Source organism: Tenrec ecaudatus, chromosome 2 (assembly GCF_050624435.1).
Source record: "Tenrec ecaudatus isolate mTenEca1 chromosome 2, mTenEca1.hap1, whole genome shotgun sequence".
NCBI classification, from domain to species: Eukaryota; Metazoa; Chordata; class Mammalia; order Afrosoricida; family Tenrecidae; genus Tenrec; species Tenrec ecaudatus.
The window spans coordinates 154,617,888-154,645,415 of NC_134531.1; the positions used below are offsets into that span (position 1 = coordinate 154,617,888).

Sequence of the window (27,528 nt, forward strand, 5' to 3'; positions counted from 1 at the left end):
GGCACCAGTTTGAACCCACAAGTTAGTCCTTGGGAGAACATTGTGGTGGCTGGCTCCCGTCAAGATGGCATCCTTGGAAACCCGACGGCACAGTCTGATGATGTCGTATAAAGTTGTTTTGAATCAAACTAGACTTGATAGCACTGGGCTCGTTTAGGGGCTACATTTACAGACTGGCTGGGATTTGGTATGATACTTGCAAATACATCTGCTCATAGATGTCTTCTTGTTTGCTTGTTTTCTTCATCCCAGAAAGGTCTAGTGCCAGTAAAGCTCATCTCTCTGAGCAATAGCTTTTTCCCTCCTGATAATCAGCAGAAATGATGCCAAGGCACAATGTTATCACCACACAGGGAGAGAGCCATTTAAGTCTACCTGATAGTGTGGTGTGGCTGACTGTTTTTCCAGACTCCACCTCATGACAGATGCTGGCAGGATGATTTCCATAGGGGGTTGGGGGTGGGGGTGGAATCAATTAAGAGGAAAAGTTTTAGAAAGTCAATTCAGATGTCCAGCATGACATCTGCGTATGCAAATGTTAAGTGAGTTAATCATGAGCTTGTGCTGGAAGAAAAACAGACATTTTTTCTTCACGATTGAGACAAATGAGACTTCATTGTTATTAGAAAATAAAGGCATAAGGATGGGTATCTTCCAGCGGACACTTTAATGTAAGGTGAAATCTCTAGGCCAGGCAGAGAATCCACATTTTTACTGACAGGTTGTTGGAGGCTAAGGTAAACCCCAACCAAACTCACTGCCAATGAGTTTTTCTGATTCATAGTGATTCTGAAGCAGTGGGTAGAATGTCCCCTGTGGGTTCCCAAGACTGAAACTTTTTTTTTTTTTAAGACTGTCACTGTTTACAAGAGCAGAAAGACTCAGCTTTCTCCCATGGAGCAGCTGGTAGTTTTGACCTGCTGACCTCGAGGTTAGCAGCCCAATGCATAGCTACTAAACCACGAGGGCACCTGAAGGCCGAGGCAGAGAATCTGAAGATGGAGTCACAATCCAGAGTCCTGAAACAACTCTCAATAGATTTCTAAGTCATCATTCCCAGGAGACTTGGCTGTGGCTTCTTCCCCACAAGGGATTTTTCTACTGAGCACATGACCTTTCTTGATGGCACAGCGAAAATATGAAGATCTCTGCTGTTTGAAAAACTCGTGTCATAGTGGGTTATGTGTTGGGCTGATAACCCCAAGGTCAGCAGTTTGAAACCACCAGCAGCTCCCTGGGAGAAAGAGGCGGCTTTCTACTCCCATAAAGTGTTACAGTCTTGGAAACCCACAGGGGCAGCTCTACTGTGTCCTATAGGGGTGCTAGGAGTCGTAATGGACTCAATGGCGGTGAGTTTAGTGAGAGTTTTCTATGCACGCCATGTGAGTGTGTGCATTATTGATGTGGGCATGTTATACGACAAATACGGTAAGCCAGCTCACATTTCTCTTGGCAAGAAGAACATTGTGCTCACACACCCTGAACAAACAGGAAATTACTTTATTTTATCCTAAAGGATGTAGGCGCCCTTGTTCCTTCAGCTCCCTCATCTCTCTGTGTACTCTCTTGACACATTTTTTGGGGCTTATTCACATAAAATATATTGCAATTCTCTTCTGGGTCCCAAGGCATTTTAACTGGCAGGCAACACATGCTGTCATTTTGAGGACTTGCTTCCCGTTCCAACACGCCACGGTGGAAAGGAAGCAGGCTGTGCCACCGCTGGCCGTGGCAATGTCTCTCTGCACTGGACACGCGCGGTTCCCTCTCTGTGCGGGTGGCCCTGACCGCCCCCTCTCCAAGGCTCCAGAATGAGGCTTCATCTGTCTCTCCTGGAGAATAAGCTGGTCCCATCCCTTGTCTTGGCCCCCACGAGCAAGAGACTTCAGTGTTTCTGAAGTTTCCTGCATAATTTAGCAGAGTTTGGGATTACTCAGTGCTGGTGCTTCTCCAATTGGAATCTTCTAGGCCGTCACAGTCTGGTAGCTCCTGGGTATTTTATGCAAACTTGGGCACTGTGCAATCTAGTTATAAGCTCTTAAATCTTCATGCAACATTTTCCGACTTGCTGGCCTTCCATTGCTTTCCTTTTTTTTTCAGTTGGTGGCCACACATGGACTTTGTTCTTTGTCCCGAGAGACACCCTGATATCTAGGCTCAGGGGCGACTCCTGCAACACCTGAGTCAGCGGGATAACGGGATAAAGGGTTCACCACAGCTGGCCCTGAGATATCCAGCGTGAAGGCAAGAAAGGGAAATGAGCAATAACAGTGGTCACTACGGTGATTACACAGTAGGGAGATCTGGGATCAAGCATTCAGCAAGCGCAACACAAGCATGCCCTCACTCTCAGCCCTCCTTGGCTTCCAGGAAATCTTTGTTGGATGCTATTGGCAGGTTAGCCGTCAAACCCTTTCGTCAGTTCCAGAGAAACAAACTGTCCCTTCCTGGAGCCAGTGGGCATCTGTCTCTGTCGTTCCTCTGGGCCGGGGCAAATCGTGCTTGGGAGGCAGGCAGGGACCTTTTCATATGGTTCTGCACGGCTAACCAAGCACAGTCACTTCTTTTCTCTTTCCCTGGCCCAATTCTCGCATGGAGGATCCAGGTAATGATTTACCCCGGGTAAGCAGCTCTGACAGAAGCACTCTATCTCGGCTCCCTCCAGCCCCAGGCCTAATCGGAGGCTTATCTTTTCCTTTGTATAAGAGGGAGCTGTCAGGTCCTGTGACCCTGCACACAATTCAATCACCCAGGGAGGACTCACCTTGGAGGGAGGACGCCTTGATACTGGAGAAGCTTTGGAGGCCGTTCCCTGACATGTATCAAAACAATGGTCGTTAGGGGGCCGGAGGGTGACATGGCCACACTGTCAACACACCAAGTGCATCACCCATCAGGAACTACCGGGGCTGTGCTGCTGCGGCGTGCTATGGAGTGGACCGCAACGCACAGCAAGCCCGTCCGACAGAGCAGGGGCACCCACAGGGTTTCCCAGGCCGGGAGATGGGAACGGAGAGGCCCTTCTCCTGTTGAGCTGCTGCTACCTAGTAAATCCTGTCTTGGGTGCAGAGTAAATCTGGGTGGATTCCAAAAGTGAACTGGGCAGAGAAGGCTTATATTGTTGTTGGTTTAAAAAAAAAAAAAGCAAGTCTCACAGCAGGGCCTCCAATGTCCAATATAGTCTGTCCTTAAATTTCTTCATTGCCTGCATCTTGCTGGTACCACATATCTCCCTCCTTGCCTCTCAGACCCACTCTCTCATCTCACTCCCTTGGAGATGCTCACTGATAAGACACATAAGACACATGGCCCTGTGCCCTGGGAGCTGGAGAAGCCACATGGACCTACTCTGATGCAACCAGACCTCTGGAGCCAGAGAAGCCATGTAGAGACCCCTGCCAGCGCTGAGATCCTTACAATGCCACTGGATCCACAGGACTTCCAACCTACTGGCCTGTGATCCTCCTGCATTCAGCATCATTGGATGTATTTCATGAGTCTGAAGAGGACTTTATAGATTGATATTGGATATATGGGCTAATATATGGACTTCATCTGGACCGGGCTGGGATGTTTTCTCAATATTCAATTGCTCTTGTCTATGAATTTGTTTCTCTAGTCTACCTGGACTAACACAGGGCAATTTCATGTGCCAGAGTAGAAATGTGCTCCATAGGACTTGTCAATGGCCGATTCTTCCAGGATGCTTCTAGGTGAACATGGACCTGTCATGATTCAGCCAGCAGCTGAGCACATTAACTATTTATTCCATGCAGTCACCTACCTCCGATTTAAACTAAAATATGAATTGCTCAGGAAAGCGTTCACTATCCTCACTGATGAACCAAATTCCTTTCATCGTCTGCTGTCCTAAGCACCATGTATTTCTCCGCGGCCCTCATCACAAGCCACTTTCACATATCAACATTATCAGTCTTGCTCCATCTGACTAAGAGAGACCATAAACTCTCAGAGCACAGCCTTGGTCTTTCAGGTTCATATCTCAGTGCCTGGTGCTGAGCGAAAACTCAAACACACAGCAGACTGGGAAAAGTATAAACTGTGAAAAGGGAAAGTATAAACCTATAATTAGTTGGTTTGGTGATACTGTCCGGCTAGAGCCCATTCATTTGGTCATAATTATGGCTGGGTGCATCCACGTATACGCAATGGCATTACTTGTGCGAAGGACTAAGGCTAACACCAAGGGTGGTTTTTTCGTCCCTTCTATCTCAGTATCAAACATACTGACACCTCAAGTCCTCCTGTACTGTCTGCAGTGATAATAGCAGGATCCCTTTCTCAGATGCTATTTAAATTGAGAGAGAAAAGGATTTTAAAAAATATCATGCCTTCAGGAGCTTCTAAACATCTGCACACTTACCAGAATAATTGGATGACATTTTCACCCAGTGTCTGGATGTTTTGGCATTAAACATACAAAGTCTTCATTTAATTGAACATTGCAGAAGTCTCTCTCTTAAAATAACAAGAGGGAGTGGACTCCAGAGCAGCAGACACTGCGGAGAACTCAGGCTGTGATGACATACAAAATGGTAGGATGGCGATGTCAGACAGGCTCCTGCCACATTGGTGCCGTCACCTGGAATGATTTTCAACTACAAGCTCAAAGCCAACTATTTCCTGACTGGAGTGTCAGCTCCAGGAGGGCAAAATCATCACATCTGCCCATGACTCTAATCATGGATGGAATCTTCTCTTATAAATGGCAGATTGATAGACTTTACGCAAGCTAGAAGCAACACTGGTGAGAAGTGGTGGTTTCTGGATTGGTGAAAGGAGAATTTCTGCCTCAACAAGTCTCTAGAAATTAGGCAAAGTCTCTGTTGGCTCAGAGAGATGACCATGATTCCTGTTGTAAGGCTGGAGAACATGGAGCTTAAGAGTGAGAATTCTGCAGCCAAATCGCCAGGAGTGAATCCTGCCTGGTTCTGCCTCTTGTTAGCAGAGCAACCTTGCACAAATGGGTTCCTTGATGTCGAGCACAGCTTCCTTATCTATGAAACAGTGATGAGACCTCTTGGCTCTGTGGCCGGGACTAAGTTCTCAGTGAACATTAAATGAACTCCGGTGTCCAGGGGAAGGCTGTATGGACAGGATGAAGACACAGCCAAGTGACTCCTGATGGGGACCCGATCCTTTCAGCCAGCATTTTCCCAAAGTGGAATCTCTAGCTGAACCACTCAAAGGAACAGATCCAGAACGATTGTTACCAGCCCATGAAAGGTTGCAGAAGTCAAGTCAGAATCGGCGCATTACGTCTTTCATTGACAAAGAAAGAGGAGGGATGGAGCATTAGCTGAGCTCTATAGTACAATAGACAATTCACATGATAGTACAGAATCCTTATCTGGTTGTTGTCTACAGGCACTGGGCCAGGTACAACATTTGGAGTAGAATGTTCTAAAGAACAGAAATCCTGTGAATTGAGAATAGGGTTCTTCAGTCAAACAGTTTTGGTGGACTCTATGTCTTTTTTTGAGTTTGAGACTGCTTATTGGACTACTGCTTCTGAGAAACCCTGAAGCAAATAAATAAGTTTGTTTAACTGAGAGTTTCCCATATTTGCTGGAGAAGGAGCCATTTATGCGTGGTGTGTGTGTGCAGGCATGTGTAGGGGGTATGGGAGGGTGTGCTAAAGAACATGAGCCCAAGAGATCACGTGTTAACAGTAATAAACCACCAGAGGGTAGAGCCAACTTTTCCTCACCCAAAGAAACACAAATCAAACACCTTTCAGATAGAAAATTCCTTTCACTCTGGCCCATACCTTTTTAAGGAAACTAGAGAAATAAAATTCTTTCCTGTCGATAACCATCTTCCTTTAATGTAAAGGTATCCATTCAAAATGCATTGTTTCAACCATTTAAAAAATTATAGGTATCCAAGAAAAGGATGTAATTTGCTTTGTACTAACCTTAGGGAAATATTCAAAATCTCATTCTCTGGTAAGGATGGGAATTTAAGGTGTTTTTTAAATCAATGTATAGGTTTGAGCCTGGTGGGTACATACTAGGATCAAAGTGAGCATGTCCTCTCCTTCTCCTGAACTTGATTCCAAATCTCTTTGTGTTAATTATTTTCTACAGATACCTTATGAATATGGAACAAAGGCCCTTAGAGCCCTCTTGGGTTTTCAAATTAGTTCTTTATAGAACCTGATAGCAAAAGGAATCTAGGCACTTATTTTTGATCTCTTGTTAAGTAAGTCCAATTGAAAAACAAACGGAAGTTAGTTCTGGGCTTTATTACCATCCCCAGGCTTCGTCAATAATGTGTGACCTGGCCATTCCGCGAGACGTAGACATGCACACAGATGCACAGGGAGTGTCCCAGACTAGAGACTCACCCCCTCATGCCAGCAACCGCAGGCTCACCCCTCAGAGCCAGGACCTGGTCTGGGGACCACCTGTGACTTCGTTGCATTCATGATCCCAATAATTTCTTCCCAAAGATCCAAAAAATGGAGACATTCCTCCCCCTTACATAATCCGCCATGCCTCCACCTTTGACATCCTTCTAAGGGTGCACAGGGGACTCTTTAAATGGACATATCTTGTCTCGTTTCTGAAAAATCCATCTGGGTCGGTATGAATTAGGTTCCAGACAATGACAAGATTTGATCTGGTAATGCCTGAAAATATGCCAGAAGTCAGCCTTGGCCTGGCTAATCTCCCAGGTCTCTGAAATACTGATCTAATGACTAGGGTTAAAAACAAACAAACAAACAAACAAAAAAAACCAAGCTGGAATGCTGGCCAGCCTCCTGATAGATTGGACTAGAGGCCACAGAAGCATCTACAGTTTCCTCTCTAATATGATTCTTTTTTGTTAATAAATCTTTTTATTGGGGCTCATACAACTCTTATCACCATCCATACATACATCAATTGAGCAAAGCACCCTTATACATTTGTTGCACTCGTCATTCTCAAAATTCACCTTCCACTTGGGTTCCTGGAATCAGCTTGGTTTCCTTTTTCCCCTCCCCTCCCTCTCCTCTCCCCCCTTCCCCCTTAATAGTTTATAAATAATTATTTTATCTTATCTTACACTGCCTGGCGTCTCCCCTCACCCACTTTCCCATCGCCCATCTCCCAGAGAGGAGGTTACACATAAGTCTCCAAGATCGGTTCTCCCTTTATATACCCCCTTCCCTCCCGGTGTCACCACTCTCACCACTGGTCCTGAAGGGTTCATCCGTCCAAGATTCCCTGTGTTTCCAGATCCCTACTGCACTGCTGTATATCCTCTGGTCTAACCAGGTCCGCAAGTTAGAATTGGGGTCATGATAATTGGGAGGGGAGGAAGCATTCAAGAACTAGAGGCAGGTTTTGAATTTCCTCTAATATGATTCTTTTGTTTTTCTGGCACTAGTGGGCTTGCTTCTCAGCTTCCTATTGTTAGTGAATCCACACACAAGGCAGGCCCTTAGCTAGTTCCGTGGGAGTCCTGGAGCCACACAGGTTATGGGCTGGCGTGTTAACCGAAGGTCGCCACTTTGAAACCACCAGTACTCTTCAAGAGAAAGCTGGGCCTTTCTACTCCCATGAAGAGTTAGTCTCAGAAACCCACAGAGGGCAGTTTTGCCCTGTCCTAAAGGGTTGCTATGAGCCAGTATCAAATTGATGGCAGCGATTAAAAAAAAATCACATTAAAAGAAGTGCCCTTCTTGCAGGTAAATAAGCAGCCATCTAGCTCAGAAGCATCAAAGCCCACATGGAAGAAGCATACCAGCTTCTACACACCAGGTGTAGAAGGGACCAGTTATCAGACATCAAAGAACAAAAAAATCTAGTTTTTAAATGCTTCCTCCATCCCCAACCCCCCACTATCATGATCCCAATTCTACCTTACAAGTCTGACTAGACCAGAGGAAGTACATTGGTACAGATAGGAACTGGAAATACAGGGAATCCAGGACAGATGACCCCTTCAGGACCACTGGTGAGAGGAAAGGTGGGGTAGAAAGGGGGGAGTGATTACAAGGATCTACATATAACCTCCTCCCTGGGGGATGGACAACAGAAAAGTGGATGAAGGGAGACGTCGGACAGTGTAAGACATGACAAAATAATTTATAAATTATCAAGGGTTCATGAGGGAGGGGATAGTGGGAAGGGAGGGGAAAATGAGAAGCTGATATTAAGGGCTCAAAGAGAAGGCAAATGTTTTAAGAATGACGATGGCAACGAATGTGCTTGACACAATGGATGTTTGTATGGTGCTAAGAATTGTACGAGCCCCCAATACAATGATTTTAAATTTTAAAAAGTGTCCTGATAGGAGCTATCACACTTTGAAGACTAAGGTACGCCTGACCCAAGCCATGTATTTTCAACTACTTAATACACATGTGAAAGTTGGACATTGAAACAAGGAAGATAGAAGGATAATCGATGCATTTGCATTATGGTGTTGGCAAAGAATTCTAAAAGTATCGACAGTGTCATGGACTGCCAAGAGAAGAAACAATTCTATCTTGCAAAAAGTACAGTCAAAATGCTTCTTAGAACCCTGGATGGAGAGACTCCATTTTATGTACTTTGGACACATTATCAGGAGAGATCGGTCCCTGGCAAAGGACATCACGCTTGTTAAAGCAGAAGGTCAGCAACGGCCTGACACAGGGGCTGCAGCAATGGGCTCTTGATGCAACGGCCTGACACAGGGGCTGCAGCAATGGGCTCAGTCATGAGAGTAAATGCGAGGGTGGTGCAGGGCTTGTGTTTTATTCTGTTGTACACAGGGTTGCCATCAATCAGAACCGATGACTCCGAACAACAACAACAGAACACACCAGCCACCAGGTGGGCTGTCCCAAGGCTAAATAAGGTGTACAGTGGTCAGAGAACTTAAGCTAGAAAGGGCTGGTCAGCTCAGATGAGTCAATCGCAGCCAGCCTGGTTTTCGAAGGCTCACTCCAACTCACGTTACGTAGTGTAAAGGAGACCACAGTTTGATAATAACATTGCTTCTAACGTGACTGACAGAGAGGCCTGGGGTAGGGAGAGGAGAGAAGAAAAAGAAGGCCTTAAAAATCCAGTCAGATAATCCATACGTTGGGGTCCTTATGCTAATGGATCTTGAATCCAGCTACTCTTCAGACTCATCAGGGAAATAGTTGAGAAATAGGAGTGAATTCTTATCCCGCTCCTGGAGAGTCTGAGACCATCAAGTGGGGGATACTTTTAAATATCTCCAGAGTCTGATGGATCACTCACGTGTGGTGTTCCACAACCTTGTTCCACACACCCTTTCTGCCCCATTTTCCTCCAAGCAAATAGGGAAAGCCATCTGTGCCCAAGGCATGGGATTCCCTTGTCGTCGTCCTGACATGCTAGTCTCTAGTCCCTGCTTACTGATATTGGTTCATGAGAAGCAACTCTTGACTCATAGCAACCAACCTCCTAGTCAATGGACCAAAATGCTGCCTGGTCTGTATCGGCTTCAGGGCCAGTTGAGGATGCAGACAGGGCTATTGCGATCCATCAGATTTTCATTGGCTGATTTTCAGAAGTAGATCGCCAGGCCTGTCATCCTAGTTCTTCTTATTAGGAAGCCCCCCCCACCCCCCCACCCCCCCGCCCAAAGCTGTTCTCACCATAGCAACTCATGGATGAATTGTTGAATGGAAAACTGATTTGCTCTGTAAACCTTCATCCAATTCACAACAAAGAGTTAAACACAAAAGCCAACCAACAAAACCAAGAGGCAGGACAGCAGCACTGATTTTAGAGTCTCTCAGTCATGAATTCAGGTCCAGGAACTGCCACTTACTACCCATCTGACCTCAAGTGACTAACTGTACTCCTCGGACATCAGATCTTAAATCCCTACGATGAGGACAATGTCAGCACTTCCCGAAGGGGTTTGTCTAAAAGAAAAATTAGTCAAATGGATAGCACGCATTTCTTGAACAGTGACTGTTCTGTGCGTGTCTGCTGCCCTTATTACGATGCCAATGGAAATAGCTCCTGTGCCTCACGTTGACACCACATCTCAGCCAGAAGGTGAAGCATGTCAAGACACAGAGAGGCTGGCTGTGGAGGAAGAGCCCGCAGTTCCTGGCGAATGTCTTCTGATCCCACAGCCGAAACTCCACGACACAGACGGATACAATCAGATAATGATGGCAATCAATAACGCTAACAGAAATTATTATTTATTTTCATAAACACAGACTATGTGCGTCCTGCTGAGTTACACACATCACATGCCAACCTTCGCTGGCGGGGTAGTCAATCAATGGGAGATCTCAATATCCTCCCGCCGAGGCAGGAGGGGGAGGGATGGAGCGAGGTTGAGAAATCCCCCACACCAGAGTGACACATCCACAGAGTTAATCTAATCCAGGGGGGGCATCCGGGTGCCACTGCAAGCCTGTGAATATGGAACAGGCTTGATTGATTTTTCACCGCACTCGCTAAACACTTCGTTGTTATTTGCAACAAACATAAGGAAAGGAAATATGAAACTGTAAAAGGATTGGATATTAAGCCCCCAGAGCTGCCATAAATCACACAGTGAAGTCTAAAAAATTAAAAATGGCTAGAGAAAGGCTATATCTATGTCCTAAGAGGCTTGGTTATCAAAGCATAAACTCAAAATTAAAACCTGGGGCAGTGCAGGGCGATCCGGCCTCAACCAATAATTTGCCCTGAAACTGGCCCGGGGTTACCCATCCTCCCAGAGTGAGTATCAGTACGTGGTCACACTGAGGACGTGCCAGCGTGTCAAGGCACACAGAAATGGGTTTGCATACCAGTTCCATTTCTTCCTAGGTGTGGGGCACAGGGTGAGAAACCTGCCCTCACAGAGCCTCAGTTTCCCCCTTTAAAATGGGGATCAATCACACCCTCACCACTCAAAAAACTCATGGCCATCAAGTCAATTCTAACCCACAGAGACCCCATTGGCAGTATAGAGCTGCTTCTGTGGATTTCTGAGACTGTAAATCTTTGCTGCAGTAGAAAGCCTCATCAGCTAGTGGCTTCAAACTGCTGAACTTGCAGTAACCACCTCACTGTACGAGCCACTATGTCACTTGGGCTCTTTCTACACGAATAGGAAGGGGGACGTGGCAGTACATATCCTGCTTGCCTCCTCCAACCCTTGGGAGCATCATGAGACGCCAATGTGAAAGCCCACCTATCCTGCAAGATGCATCCTGAAAACTGCCTCCTGTTCCTGAATCTCATTCCTTCTTAGCTCCCTGAGTTGTTATGTCAGGACACTCACTGTCATCCAGTGTTTCTCAAAGGGTGGCCCAGGGCCATCTGCATCAGGATACAGGCGGTTTTGGAGTTCGTGGCTGTTGGGTCCAAGTCAGGACTTTAAAATAAGGAGCCCCCAGTGGTAAGGCCTGCAGTATGGATTACAACTCAACACAAAGAAAGGAAACCCTCACAGCTGGACCAACAAACACCATACTGATTCGACTAGGACCCACAATCAACGTTAACGGAAGCATCGGGTAAGACATCAGACAATGGACTACACTGGGCAAATCTGCCGCCCCGTAACTCTTTGAAGTGTTCATAGAGAACAACGGTGTCGCTGTGAAGACCAAGGTGCGCCTGTCAAGCACAGGGTTTTTTCTTCATCTTATATTCAAGTCAGAGTGGGACAGTAAAGAAAACCAAGGAAGAAATGATGCATTTGAATTATGGTAATGGCAAAGAATATGGAAAGTACTTTGAACCTGCCTGAGGAACCAACAAATCTGTCTTGGGAGAAGTACAGCCAGAAGGTGAGGGTGGTGAGACCTCATCTCCCAGAGGATCTGGAGAGGCCCGACCTTTAAGAAGGAGGTTGTGCTTGGCAAAGAAAGAAGCTGGCCCTCAGTGAGATGAACTGATACAGTGGCTGCAACCACGGACTGCAACATAAGCACCATGGTAAGGGTGGCATCAGACCAGGCAGTGTGCTTCATTCACTAGGAGTCACAACCAACTCAATGCCACCCAACAACAGCCATGATGAAGTGAGTGAGTGGATCCTAAAAAGCACCCTGGGTGATGGTGAGGCACACTATAGATTGTGAACTGTGGTTAGAATTAATTTCATGTTACACTTATTCATCATTTGTATTCTCCCCATGAACAGGGAGTGTATTTCACACATATTTGCAGGTCCATTTTTTGGGATGCACTGAGCAGGGTTGGTACACAGTGCACCTTCAATGCATGGAATCAAATTCCTACATATTAGATGCTATTTTCTTAAAAGGGGTTCTGATGGTGTACTGGTTGCCCCAAGTTGGGCTGTTAACCAAAAGGTCGACAGTTTGATACCAACAGCTGCTGTGAGGGAGAAAGATCAAGCTTTCTACTCTTGTAAAGAGTTACAGGGACTCCCTGGGAGACATCCCTGCTGACAAGACACATGGAGCTATGCTGAGCTGGAGGAGCCACATGAAGACCCATGTCAGTATTGAGATGAGATGCTTCCACCATCACTGGAGCCACAAGATTTTCCACCCACTGGCCTGTGATCTTCCTGCATTTGGTGTTATTGCATGTGTTTCGTGAGTCTGAAGGGGAATTTATAGATTGGTATTGGACATATGGGCTAATATCATACTTATGGACTTAATCTGGACTGGGCTGGGATGTTTTCTCAATATTCAAGTGCTCTTCTATATAAAGCTCTTTCTTATACACACATAGATACACAGACACACAGAGACACACAGACACACAGAGTTAGAGTCTTGGAAACTCACAGGGCAGCTGTACCTTGTCCTATAGAGTTGCTATAAGCCAGAACTGACTCGACGGGAGGGAGTTTGATTTTTGAGTTTGGTATCCTAATTGTGTAAATTTGGAGCCAGTCAATTATAAATATGAAAAACAACAGAAAACCCAAGCCCAGGAGATTTGGGATTAGACACACCTAGATTCTGTTAGGTAGCAGAACAGGGGTCAGAGGTGTCTACTGGGCATGCACCAATTCAGGCCCTGGGTCGTACACCTAGTGGGTGGTACACCCGGATTGGCCCAATCTAAGCCAGGTGGGCATAGTTCAGCCAATAGGGTCAACCAGTACCATCGGCAATGTTTTCCAGAGGAAGGCCCTACAAAGCTGGACCCTGGAGACCCCTGCTCTCCTTTTCCAGCTGCTCCTCAGCCTTTCACTCAGCCGCGCTGCGGTCTCTCCCTCAGACTCAGGTGGCCACGTGTGGGGGCGCAGTCCCGTGTTCAGTGACCGCAAAACCCGAAACTTCTTCGACCCTTTATAAAAACCCACTTGGATCACAAACCAGGTTTCGGTGCCAAGAATCGAACAATTCCATTTTTAATGTTGTCCCTTATTAACTCTGTACCCTTATACCTGTCTTTTCCTCTCTGCACCTCTATTTTCACATCTGTAAAATGGGTGTGATTACTAAATCACCAGGTTGTAGTCAGGAAAGACTTGTAAAAGATACATAAAACTTCCCAGGCAGCAAGGGCTTAAGTGGAGCTCAAATGCTTTGAGAATGATTGGGGCAGGGAATGTGCAGATGTGCTTTATACAATTGATGTATGTATATGTATGGATTGTGATAAGAGTTGTATGAGCCCCTAATAAAATGTTTAAAAAAAAAAAAGCTTCCCAGGCAGAGGCTGTCTTTCGGACTGGCTGTCTAGGTGTAGTTGCTATTAGTAATGAGTGGAACTGACAGTCTGTTTAATCATATGGAAAACAGTACACAATTACAGTAAGCTCATTGTTTCACTAAAAGGATTCCTTCTGGGAAAACTAGCTAGTCTATTTAGTCAACCCAACTAATCTCATGGCCTATGAGCAGTAATTCTTAATAATTCCCTTTCAGGAGTCCGAGGTGTTTACTGCTCATGTCAGTTTGTCATCGTGTCTCAGGCTGTGGCTAAGAGGCTTTGTAACTCACAGGGTTATTCCATGTGAAAAATATTAGTCCTGGAGTGTCACAAAACATGTGTGTGCCCTGCGTAGAGAGGAGGGCAGGGGCAGTCACCAGCAAGAGACACATGTGTCAGCCCATGGTATCCACTACCCAACACCCACACATCATCCCACCTCTAAGGGCCATCCTGTGCTAGAGAAGCACTCCTGACCTTCCACCCCTCCTCCCAAATCAAGCCCACATGCTAAGAAAATTTTGATTAATATAAGAAAAAAGAGTAATAATAAAATTCTTCCTTCCATGGTCTCACATTTTTCTTAGAAAGCAGAAGCTGAAGAGAAGAATCATTAAGATAATGAGATTTGCAATCAAACAAGCTACATTTGAATCCAGGTTTGTGTCAATCTCTAGCCATTAGACCTGGGGCAAATCTCATGCCTCCTCTGACATTTTGGGTTATTTATTCAGTTGACAAATAATTACTGAGTGCCTACGGACAGGTGGGCTGTGCATTATTCTAGGTGCTGGAGAGCCACTTCCTGCTTTAATGAATCTGAAATGTTGGGGTGACAGAGGGGAGGCACCAAACCAAACGCACTGTCATCGAGTCAATTGTGACTCATAGTGACCCTGGAATTGCCCCTGTGAGTTTCCGAGACTCTAACTCTTTATGAGAGTAGAAAGCCCTGTCTTCCTCCCTTGGCGCTGCTGCTGATTTTGAACTGCTGACCTTTTGGTCAGCAGCCCAAGTTGGTGTAACCACGACACCACCATGACTCCTCAGAAGGGAGGTAAACAGTGAACAGTTACCATATTAAGCAACTATAAGAGCTAAGAAAACAAGGCAGGGTGAGTTTCGGTGGTCAAATTCCCTCCTTCCATGAAGGGACCCAGATTTAATCGCGGGGGCATGCACCTCATTCACAGTGCCCATGTGATTGTCAGTGGAGGTGTGTGTACCTATGACACTGAACTTTCTGGAAGTTGACTCTGAATGCTCCTTCCAAGTGATGAGACTTCATCCCACATACTTTGGACATTGAAAAAGACAAAGACCCTCGATGGGACGGATTAGCACAGTGGCTGCAATAATGGGCGCAAGCACCGGAGAGAAGGTGAGGACGGATCAGGTGCTGACAGCGATCTGCTTCGCTGTACCAAGTGTTGCCAGGAGGTGACACAACGTGATGGCACCTAACAGCAACACGCTATTGAACAAGTTTGTGCGGAGCTTCCAGACAAAGAGACTGGCAAGAAAGGCCTGGCACTCTACCCCTGAAAATCAGACAGTGAAACCCTGTGGATCTCAATAGGGATGGACCAGGGTCCTAGCTGACTCCATGACAGCTTCCAACAAGATTTCTGGAAAGCTACTCGCAGGGTGATTGTGGGAATTAAATGATGTAAAACGCAGCTCCTGGCACGTGGTGCACATGCAGTTAATAGTGGTTCTGTGCTCCTACTACCGATTACCACTACTGGGAAGAAACACCATAATCCAACAGACAACCACACAAAATCACACACACTTGGAAGTTCCACTGCCACAGGTCCCGACTCACAGTGACCCCCCAGGGGAGAACAAAGCTGGGCCGTGGAGTCCCCAAGGGGCTACATTTAACAGAGCAGATTCCACACCTTCCTCCCACCGAGCAGATGGTAGAGTTGAACCGCTCTTTCTCTAGCAGCCCTGTGTGGCCAGGGCTCCATAATGAACAGTACTTATTCTTTCTATTCAGGTGAAAAGAGACGAGATAAAACCCACGAGGAAGCTCCAGCTCCTGGCACCATCTTCCTTTTCTGTAGGGGGTCGGATCTGACAAGCTACAACTCAGGAGCACACCACGTCCTTCGAACCGTTTTCCTAACTGGTTCAAAAACACACTTCCACTTGGCCTAGGCAAGAGCCCTGGCAGCCAAGTATCAGGAGACTTAACAACTCCACACTCCTCCTGCAGCGAGAAGTAAGCTCAGGTGATCTCTTGCCACCCAGCTCCCATCCCAAGCTGATGAAGTCAGTGAACAATGAGCTCAACTGAAACACTAAGTTTCAAATACTAAATGTATTTACCTCTTGACTTTGAGTCCTAACTTTCAGATACCCAGTTGCATGGCTTGGGGCTTGGGGCTTGGGTAGAAGTCATTTTCCTCCTCTGAAGTTAGGGTAACAGCTTCCACAGCAAAGTAGATCCAGTTTTGATTCTTTACCTGTATTATCTGGGGCATATTACTTAAGCTCTTTGAATCCAAATGGGCATAGTAGCAGTGCACTACATCTCATGGGACAGCTAATACAGGTAGCATGTGAAGTCCGGTGCACGAGATACAGTAAGCGCTCAATAAGTAAATACCAGCATTTTCACTGGGTAAACACCAGTACCTATTTTGCCTTTCCTCACTAGGTATTGCGAAGCATAATAAAGGATTAGGTAGGAAAACACTGTGCGACATACATGGTACTTAGAAATTGCACGTTGTTAGGAACTAGCAAGTCGGTTCAGAGTCACAGTGGCCATATGTGCATGTATGTGCATGTATGTGCATGAAGTGATGTCACCCCCCCCGTGCCATCTTCCCAATCATTACTATGCTTGAGCCCCTCGCTGCCATGTTTCCACCCATTGTTGCAGCCACTGTGTTAATCCATCCCACTGAGGAGTATAACGATAAGGGGTTATTATTAAATTATCATCATGATTATTGCTTTGAAAGTTATGCCTTTGAGCCGGGCTATGCTTCCCATAAAAATGCTTCTCAATGGCTTGCTTTCATGCAAACGGGGAAAAAATCGCCACATTCTTCCATTGAAAAGCGACGCTTTCCAGCCTTGAAACAGAATAGGTCCACGACTCAGTGAGGATTAATTAGCTGTCTGGTATTATTAAACGCACTCTCAAGATGCACGTAGGGCTGAAAACTATGAAAGTGAGCAAGAGGTAATCAGAGTAAGGGGGTGGGGGAGAGGCCACAATTGCTGGCAATGCAAATTTCAAGAGCTGAGCTTGTTAGTAAATGATAGTCTGATTAATATCACGTCGGCTTGCTCTCTGGAGCCATGTTCTGAATGTGTGGTCTTCAGGGTTGCCTGGTTCTTTCTTTTTCTACAAAGGGACCGTAGAGGTATAAAAAGAACGTCGGCGTGTGGGGTGTTGACGTGGAAATGTAGGGCATTTGGAAGTCTAAGAAGGGAGAGGAGGGAATGTCAGACACGAGTAGCTCTAATTTTATAACAGATCTGTCTCCCAAGTTGGTACAGTTCATTCTGAGGTGGTTGACACCTAACAGGAACCTTAGAGAGGACAGGGAGACCACAGTCCCCCTTGTCTCAACCACCCAGAGGTGGCGGTGCATACATTAGAAGTCCAGATTTATCTGAACCACCTGACTTGCTAAGTAGAAGGGCCCACGCCCTTTAGTTCGCCACAAATCTCCTGGGGATGGGTCACCGGAATTGGTGCCCGTAACCAGCAGTCCTGGTGGAGGACCACTGAGGTTGCCCAGCCCTCTACTTGGCAGCTTAAGAACGAAAGCGAGAAGAAACCCATTTCACTGGTTCTGGATCACATCGCCTGTTAATTAAAAAAAAAAAGCAAGAACCAGACTCGAGACTCACCAAATTCCAGCCACACACCAGGGTTTCCCTTCCACGTCTGATACGGTCAGTCCACATCATCTGCAGCATGGTCTTGCCACGGGGAGCCTCTTCTTCTAGGGGAAACTAGTTTCCCATCTGTAGCTCTTCATCTCGGGGATGGAATTGCCCACAGTGTCTAACACCGAATTAGGAAATGCCGTCTACCCATGGACAACAGCAATACACAAGGGGGCCTACAGCTGCCATCCGATAAACTCCATCCACATTGAGACGTTCAACTTATGACACCCTCACTGGCACCCAATCCATCTGTTTCCTCCCAATCTCTGGAGGGGTGGATGGATGATTTCTTCCTATTGTACCACCAGCGCAGCGCTTGCCATTTGGTATGAGTGAATGGTCTGAGGGTGCATTCAGCAGCCAAAAGTGTGCAAGCAACATCATGTTAAATTCCTTCTACGCACTGACCCACGGCCAGTAGAGGGCGATAACAAGGAGGCTGCTAGCAATCCTGAAACCTCAGTAGGGAACTACCATGATGGAGCGCTTGCTTTCAGAGAGACTCGCCATGTAAAGGCTGAGCTCTTTGCGACACTCAACCATCTCAGGAGCAGCGAGACATGAGGGGCTCAAGGAGGGTAAGCTAGTTGCCCAAGGTCACCCCGCCAGCGACCGTCCCAGCTGCTCTTCCCTCAACCTTCCGGGGCATTTCGAGCTGCAGGGATTGGTGGGGCCTCACCCATGTCATCCGAGGAGGCAAATTTGTAGGAAAATGATGCAGGGTTAAAGGCAAATGCTTTAGGGCTGAGGAGAGAGAAGAGGGCAGAGGTTGGCTCGTCCAGAAGAGGATCCATGGAAGATCATGCAGTCATCAAAGAGAGCCAGCTGCTGTCAAGTTAGTGGTGATTCCCGATGACCGCATGTGTGTCAGTTTTTAGACTGTTCAACAGGATTTCCAATAGTCCGGTTTTCAACAGCAGATCACCAGGCCTTTCTTCCAAAACACCCCTGGGTGGACTTCAACCTGTACATTTGTTAGCAGCCAAGTCCATTAACTGTACTACACAGAACTCCTTGTGCCTGTTAGACCCGAGAAACATCCACAGCTTAGCACTGGAGTCAGCAAAAGTACTGCCGAACGAGCAAATCAATGGGCAAATGGATGAATGTACCCATAAACAAGCGAGCTCACCAGGCACACAGTCACTATTTATTTCCTTATCTGCTTTATACCTAGGTTGTATCAGAACTTAATTTCTTAACACTAGGCTAGTGAAAGGCTGTGGTTAACCATGGCAGCTCAAATCCATGGTGAGTTCTCACGTAGATTCAGCCTCTGCTAAGTTCTTTCTGCCCACTGGTCAGCAAGGTAAAAAGCTTTGCCTTCATGACAGAGTGCTTGAAAGGAGATTGCGATGGCCCCCCGGCCACCGCAAGGAGGGCAGTCTCACCCTTATGGAACTGCCATGATGGGAATTAGGGTATTAGGGCCATATGTCATGAGTCATACCCAACAAGGCAGATAGAAGGTATCAAAGCCAATTCTAGAAGCCTTTCTAAACCAGAATAGTGTTTGTATCCTAATCTCGGTCCTGTTCCTGCTGCTGAAGTCTCGCCTATTGCAGTGATAATTCATCTGCCACTACCCTTGGTTTGTGACAGTTCCCTTTGTTTTCCGGGTTCTGTGCCAGTAGCCACGTGGCTCTGAATCCCTGGGACACCAGGATGACCTTGCGTTGGTGATCTCCCTCATTGATTCATTTTTGTCTCTGTCTTTATCCTGTTTATGACTTAATAAGGAAGGCTCTATATAATAAAATCTAAAAAAAAGTGAGAGCTGAAACCAAGGGCTCAAGTAGAAAGAAAATATTTTGAAAATGATGATGGCAACAAATGTACAAATATGCTTGACAGAATGGATACATGTAAGGATTGTGATAAGAGTTGTACGAGCCCCCAATAAAACGATTTTATATATATAAATAATTTGAATTTGGGGTCTTCTTCAATGTTGTTCCCTGACATATACTCATTGTCTCCCTTTTCAATTTTTGAGCAGCTGGTGCCTGCAAACACAGTTTTTACACCATGTGGAAGGCCCTTGGGGCTGGTCTCAACACATGCCTGCTTTTCTGCTCACACTGAACATGTCCAAACTCATCATCCAGTCCTGCACTACTTCCCTGCATCTAGAGAGCCTTCCCTCCCAGGGCCATGTTTACAGATCTATTTGCAGCCCCATCTCCCTCTGAGACCTTTTCTGCTTTCTCAGAAACAAATGCCATTTCTCCTTCCTTTGATCCAATGGCAAGTGTTCACTTTCCACTCTTGTTGTATCTATCTTACTCTGGTTAGTGTCGTAACCGCTTGTCTATCGGTCTTACAAGTCTTCTTCCCTCAGCAGACTGTGCGTGTCTAGAGGGCAGGAAGGAAGCAACCCCTACTCGGATAGCTACTCGTAGAGGCGATCATTTATGTAAGACCCGAGCTAGCACTTTCTAGCTCCATTCCATTCTGTTCTCCTAAGTCCATGGGACTTAGATTTTTATCTTCACTGTTTTACGTGTAGAGAAATGGAAGAAACCTGCAGGACTAAAGTTCAAGGAAGGCAAAGAGACGATGTGAGATTCTGGGACATGGCAGAATTCAAACCCAGGCCTGGTAGATTCTGAAGTTTATGTTCAGGATCATGAGACCCTGCCCTTCCATCGAGGGTCGCCCCGCACCCTGCCAAGCACAGAAGGTTCTCAAGATCTCTGAGATAATCGGACCAGACAGAGCCTAAGAATACAGTAGCATATGGCAGTGGGCACATGGGCAGGTCCTCCAGGATACAAGGAAAAGCCTGGGTTGGCACCTTTCCTACTCCTTCCATCTGCCACCCGAGGCTATGGCACGGATGCCTCGGCCTAGGGTCCCTCTACTGTAGTTGCAGCAGCCCCCCGGCGGCAGCGGGAGATCTTCCTTCCCCCAACGCTAGTGGCCACAGGAATCTCAAGAAGGCCTTGCTCACCCGTAGGGTTGTGATGGTGGACGGATCCCGGAGCCGGCCCTCCTCATCTTTCAGGTTGTAGCCTTCTGGTCTCTTATCACGCTCGCTCACTTTCCACAGCTTCACAGTTTTATCTGTGACAGGAGAAGAGGATAACAGAATCACATACATTGAAGCAAATGGTTCTCCATGACAACACATACTTCATTCTATAGCTTTCACATTAGTTTGCTTCTTTCAATACACACATTGATTAGACACTGGAGAGGAGTAGTCAGGTGTTATAGAATTTATGGTGTAACTATGGATGCACTTTATATGGGGAATTTAATATTCACCATCATCCCAAGAACTAGGTATTATTAGTGTCCCCAATTTACCATCCCGCCTTACTTCCACACCGATCTGGGCCACTCTCTCTCCTTCCTACCTTTCTTTCCTCTTTTTGGTTAAGTTTCACTGGCACTTCATCCACACATTATACAGCTCAATAGTTCAATCATATCAAGAAGTCTCTCTTTTACCATTCCAATCCCATTTTTTACCTGTCTTGTCATCCCCTCTGCTCCAGTCTCACATCTTTACAGCTCCTTGGACACCTAAAGCCCAATCTGCCTCAGGGGGCCTTGCATTTGCTATTCCTCCTGCCAGGAAAGCTCACTACCCCTATCCCATGGCTCTCCTTTATCCCATGACTCCCCTTTATCCCATGATGACTCCCCTTTATCCCATGATGACTCCCCTTTATCCCATGCTGACTCCCCTTTATCCCATGACTCCCCTTTATCCCATGACTCCCCTTTATCCCATGATGACTCCCCTTTATCCCATGACCCCCCTTTACTCCATGGCTCCCCTTTATCCCACGACTCCCCTTTCACGTTGCTCTCGCTGCTCAAAGCCAACCTCAGAGAGGCCTTTCCCAAGCAACCTGTTCTCTCAGTCCCAGCTTCCTGCTTGGATTTTCTTTACAGTACTTTTGGTTAGGATTCATTATATGACAGGGCTGCAAACAAATCAATTTTTGCACAATCTTTTTTAAGCCCCCTTATATACTGAGAATTCATTATATAGTTTATCTTTTAAGGATCATTTTATTGGGGGCTCTTAAAACTCTTATACCAATCTATATATCAATTGTATTAACCATATTGTACATATGTTGCCACCATTTTCTAAATATGTACCGTATATACTCGAGTATAAGCTGCCCCAAATATCTGCTGAGGCATCTAATTTTATCAAAAAATGCATAAAAATGTGCTGAAAACTTAGTTTATACTCAAGTATATACAGTACTTTCTATTTGAACCCTTGATATCAGCTCCTCTCTTCCCCACTCCCGCCACCATGAATGCTTGATAAATTATAATTATTTTCTTATCTTATAGCAACCACTGTCTCCCTTCACCCATGTTTCTGCTATTTGTCTCCCCTCAGGGGTGGGTGCGGGGTTATGTGTGATCAGTTCCCCCTTCCTCCCCTTCCTTCCTGCTGCCCTCCTGGTATCACTGTGCCCATCCATTTCTCCTCTTGCGGGGCTTATCTGACCTAGATTCCGTGTGTTGTGAGCTCTCCTCTGTACCTGTGTACATGGTCTGGTCTAGCCAGAACAGAAAGGCAGGACTGGGGTCATGATAGTGGGGGGTGAGGAAGCCTCAAAGAACCAGAGGGATATTGTGTGTTTCATCGGTGCTAGACTGCACCCTGGTAACTCATCCCTTCCTCGTGACCCTCTGTGAGGGGAAGCCCCATTGTCAATAGATGGGTTTTGGGTCTCTGCTCTGACACCCGTTGTTCCATTACGTACTTATTTATGACCCATCTCTCACTAGAATGGAAAATCACCAGTAGCGGGCGGGGGTTCTGTCTTGTGTATCGTATACTATCAGCAGCTGGAAAAGTGGCCAGAGCGCTGCAGCTGTTTAAAAGAGATCGCTTGATGAAGGAAGAGGATAGCCGACTGAGTGCAGAGTGCTAACAAAATTCAGGCAAACAGAATGATAAGGAGGCCAGTCCAAAGTGCTTCTTCATTCTTTTCTGAGCCTCGGCTGGCCACCATTGTTTTCCCCAGTGCAGTCCCAGCACTTTATCCCCTGGCCACTCGTAATTCTCTAACGGCACTGAAAAAGGCGGAAGAGTGCCGGGCAGGCGAGGGGAATGAGCAAAAAGGGGTGGGGCTCTTAGGAGCCGGATATGACATATTCCATCCACAGACTTTTACTTCCATTTTTCCAAGGAACATGCTCTGGCCAAACCCGCCATGTCAGTGGGTCACAGGCCTTTGTTGGTCCTTATTAGTGGACCCCTGTCTTCATTAATTATACTGGTCTGATTTTCTCTTCTAAAAGGCAGGGACTCGATGGCCTTCTTTGTACCCTTCTCTAAGCATGCCCAAGGTAGGCTTTGGAATCAGACGGGGCTGGAATCGATTCTCATTCCAACTCCAACCTGCCCTGTGACCAAGTAGGGAGTCCCTACTACGGAGACCCCCATATGGGAGGCATATTGTTGAGTCGGAAGCAAATAGCATCGACTAAGACAACTAAGAAGTACAGAAATTTGAATCTTAGATAACAAATACTTTTTAACTGACATGTCCCAGATAAGGCGTCCTGGGGGCCCACTGGTTAAGCGCTCGGCTACTAGCTAAAAGGCCGGCGGCTTGGAAGGCGCGGCTGCCCCACAAGAGCGAGGTGGGCCACTTTGCTCCTGGAAGATCCCAGCCTGAGCACCCCGTGGGGCAATTCCTCCTTGTCTTACTGGGTCTCTCAGTCAGCGCTGATGTGATGGCAAAGGGCGGCTCCATATAGTGCAACCTGATGCGCAAGATACCTAATGTTTCTGTGCCTGCTTTTGTTTGTTTGTTTTTCACTTGTAACTCGGGGACAAGGAGGACATGGGGTCTCACAAGGATTAAATGGAACCATGTATGGAGAGCGCTCAACATTGTGCTGGGCTGTTCGTAACGGTCCATGAGTGGCAGCTGCTATTAAGAAGGGAAATGTGGACAGCCCGTCAGAAAGCACGCCCTTCATCCCCTGTGTGTAGCACATCCTCTTTCCTATTACACGACCAGGGGAGAAAAGCCGCCCCTCCCCTGCTCGTTAATGGAGTTCTCTTTTTCTGCTGCTCCCTCGTATCATGCCTATTTCCTTTCACCTGGCTCTTCTATCACCTGATTCCCTTATCCCTGGGAAGATAGGCCATGTAAGCAGAGCCAGAGCAAAACTCAGACATTGTACTTCATCTTCAGAGGCCATGATGTACCACATTGTGAAGTGTGCTCCAGCAGCAACTGGGCCACTTGGGCGGATGGAGTGTCTCCATTCCTAATACTTGGGACTGCTAAGCATGAGCTCTGTGCATGTCGCCCACCACATGCATTCACCCCGGTGTGCCCTGCAGCAGAGAGCCGAGGCCACCTTTCCCAGCTGGATGTTGAATCTGGAACTTTCTATCTATAGGCCACTTCCACAGTCTTGGTCCCACCCTCTGAATAGCCTGCGTTCTGTAAAACTGCTTTTGCTGAGGGAAAATGAAAGATGGGGCACAAGCTTATAGTTCTACTTGATTAGCCGCTGGTCAGTCCTGCCGCAGAACCACCCACATCAGTGAACTGTCACATTAAACAGTTTCTGTCTTGGGGATGTACTCTATCACATTCTCTAGGAACATCGTATTTTATATATGGTCCCTTGTGGGCAATAAATTGCTGTGCAGTGAAGTGAAAGGATGGATAAATCAATGGATAAAAATAATCTATAATCCCGTTCTTGGCGGTGGTGGTAGTGGTGACAGGTACTGGTCAAGTGGTTTTCCAATCATAGTGGCCCCATGTGACAGAGTGGAACTGTATCGAGGTTTGCTGCTTTTGTAAATCCCCAGGAAGGTGACAGCCACATCATCTGCCATGGAGTGTGGCTGATGGGTTTGAACCAGTTATGTTTTGGTTCACAGCCAAACGCTTAATCACTGGGCCACCAAGGGACCTATGATCCTCTTATCGTCATTAATATTTTGCATCGATCTTTCTAGTACCTTCTCTGTGGTATGTTTACATAAATGGAATTTGCATTTTCTCATTTCAGTTATTTAGTTGTGTTCAAGTAATACATGCAAAGGTATTTAGAAAAGGAAGACAATCATGAGGGATATTAGTCTATAGGTATTTGTTTCTATAAACTTCCCTGCCTGGCTTTGGGATCTGAGTTATGCTTGCTTTATAGAAGGAATTCTGACGTGGTCTCTCTTTTTTCCATCTTCTGGAGTAGTTTTTATCAGCTCTGTTCTGAATGGTTGGAAGAATTCACCATGAACCTGACTGGGACAGGGTTGAATTTTTATTCCTGTCCTTGAGAAGTTTTATTTATTTATTTTAACAAACTGTTCATTGCTTTCTTTGGTATGAATTTATTTAAGCTTCGGCCTCAGCACATGTGTGTGTCCCTCCCTCAGTTGAGGTAGGTAATGTGTGTCTAGGAACTGGACTATTCCTCCAGGCCTTCAAATTTTTTGGAGTACAGTTCTCTAGAGTACTCTGTTATTATCCTTCCCTTTTAGGTTTGTGCTGCCTTAATGGTGCCCATGCCCATCTCCTTTCTAATATGAGCTCTTAGTATTTTCTCTCTTCTTTTGTTAAGTGTCACAGTGGTTTATTGATTTTGCTAATTCTGTCAAAGGCTCAACTTTCTAACCTTGTTGTTTCTATTGTTTTTCTCTTTCATTTATTTTTGCTCTAATCTTTATTATTTCCTTTCTCTAATTGTTGAAGATGTTGGGATAACGTGTTGATTTTGTTAATTTTCTTTTTTGATATGCACAGTTATTGCCATAAATTGCCCTTTGAGAACTAATTTTATTATTTCCTAATGGTTTTGGTATGTTGTGTTTCATTCTCATTTGATTCAAGGAGTTTAAAAAATTAATTATCTGATAATCTTTAAACAGGTTGAGACTCAGTTTCCATATATTTGATTCCTTGCTCCCCCTAAATCCTTGACTTTCTAATTTTGTAGCACAGTGATCTGAGAACATTCTTTCTAATATAGTTCTTTAAAAAAAAGTATTGAGGCTTGCTTTGGGGCCCAACATTCTGTGGAATATTCTGGAGAACTTCCATGTGCGCTAAGAAGGAATGTATACTGTGTTCTCATTGAGTGGCGTGCTCTGTGTATGTCCATGAGGTCAAATTGGCTGATTGCATTCCTGAGCTCTTTGGTATCCTTGTGGGTCTCTTTCTAGTTATTTGCTTTCTCACTCTCTCTCCTACTATTATGGGCTCATCTCTTTTTCTTTTCATTTCTGTAAAAGTTTGATCATGTGTGTGGATTTTATCTATAAATAGATATATGTGCACTCATGTTTACTGCAGTACTGTTCACAATAGCCCCCAAATAGAAACAATTTAAAGGCTCATCCATAGAAAATTGGATAACCAATCTATAATACATAGAAACAATGTGAAAGAAAAAGGATGAATCTGCAAGACATCTCATAACATATATGATCCTGATGGAGATTACATTTAGTGACATTAGTCCATCACAAAAGGTACATATTGTGTGAGATCCTTATTTTATATCTCTGTCTACATCTATTTCCAGGCCTTCTAATGTGAGTCCTTTCAAGTAGACAATAGTGGGAGTCAGTCATACATATAATGACAGTCTAAAGTGCATTTACTGGTCTCTCCCCACCTAGAGGAAGACAGAAAAAACAAAACAAACACAAACCTATGAAACATAGGGAAACAATTAGTCTACAGGACTAATGGACCCCTTGAGCCTCCATGGCACTGAAAGGAGAGTAGCTTGATGGAAGCCAGCTGCCACTGTTGACTGTCAGGAAAGGAACCTCATTAGAAGGTCTTGGACAGAGTGAGCGAAAGCATAAAACCAAATCAAAATGATAAAAAAGACAAGGCTCACGGGTCAGGTAGAAACTGATGGAACTGCTCAGATTATGGCCCTTAATCACCTGGCAAGCCTGGCAGTGAACACATGCCTATGGCTCAACTTTCAGCCAAACAATAGGCAGGTCTATAAGGTAAACAATAACACCAGAGAGATAGGCACTCCTGAGAACAATCAATCAATGGGATCCAAAGGACAGTCTTTGCTGAGAAACTCGGTTCAGCAGACAAGAAAGGACAAAGGGATGGGGGTGGGAGTGGGGGGGATGGGGGGAAGGAGGAAGTGAGGTGAGCCCTGCTGCATTATGAGGACAGCGGTCAAGAGCATGAATCAAAACGTGTACAGACTGTTGAATGGGAAATGCATTTACTCTGCAAACTTTCACCCAAATCAGAATTGTTTCAAGAAAGTAAAAGATTATGAAAGTTAAAATCTCCTTCAATTCCACTATACAGAGATTATGCAAACTATACTCACATAACTTTTATTATATTTGTATTTGCAATTGCATATCCCTTTTAAGTAAATATAACATAGTGCATACTATGTTTTTTCTCTAATTTTATTTATACACATCTGTCACAACATCCATCCTTATACATAAGAGTAGGATTTGTTCATAAAGATTTGATAGGGGATACTTATTAATCAATGATAGATAAATCATATAAGAAAATATTAGGCTTTTATTGTAAATGTTATTTTAGAAAAAAAACTACTTCATAATTAGGAGGACGTTATTAAATAAAAAACCCAGTTAACAAAGTTTGTGGAAATAACATATTGTTAGTAAATACTGGGTTTAGTGCCTCTTTGCTCCTTTTCTTAAAATAATCATTTTATTGGGGTTCATATAACTCTTATCACAATGCACACACACACCCATTGTGTCAAGCACATTTGTGTATTTGTTGCCACCATCATTCTCTAAACATTTGCTTTCTGCTTGAGCCCTTGGTATTAGACGCCTCACTTTGCTCTTTGTCTACCTAAGACATTGCCAGTGGTTGTCTTGGGATGGGGACATTTTAATCATCTTCATTGTGTCCATGCATGTTCTAGACATGTACAACGAACTTGCTCTACTCCCATTAACAAGAATTCTGTACACCTTCCATTTTAAGAAGGACTCCTA

At 45.4% G+C, this 27,528-nt stretch overlaps 1 protein-coding gene across 1 annotated transcript in view; it reads right to left on the minus strand.

Annotated features, from left to right (window-relative positions):
* Window positions 1-27,528, minus strand: part of PPP2R2B (protein phosphatase 2 regulatory subunit Bbeta) — a 342,103-nt gene that overhangs the window by 108,406 nt on the left and 206,169 nt on the right. The window contains exon 4 of the mRNA XM_075543149.1: window positions 20,500-20,612. Within this exon, the coding sequence (XP_075399264.1) occupies window positions 20,500-20,612 (113 nt within the window). The remainder of the gene's footprint in view (window positions 1-20,499; window positions 20,613-27,528) is intronic.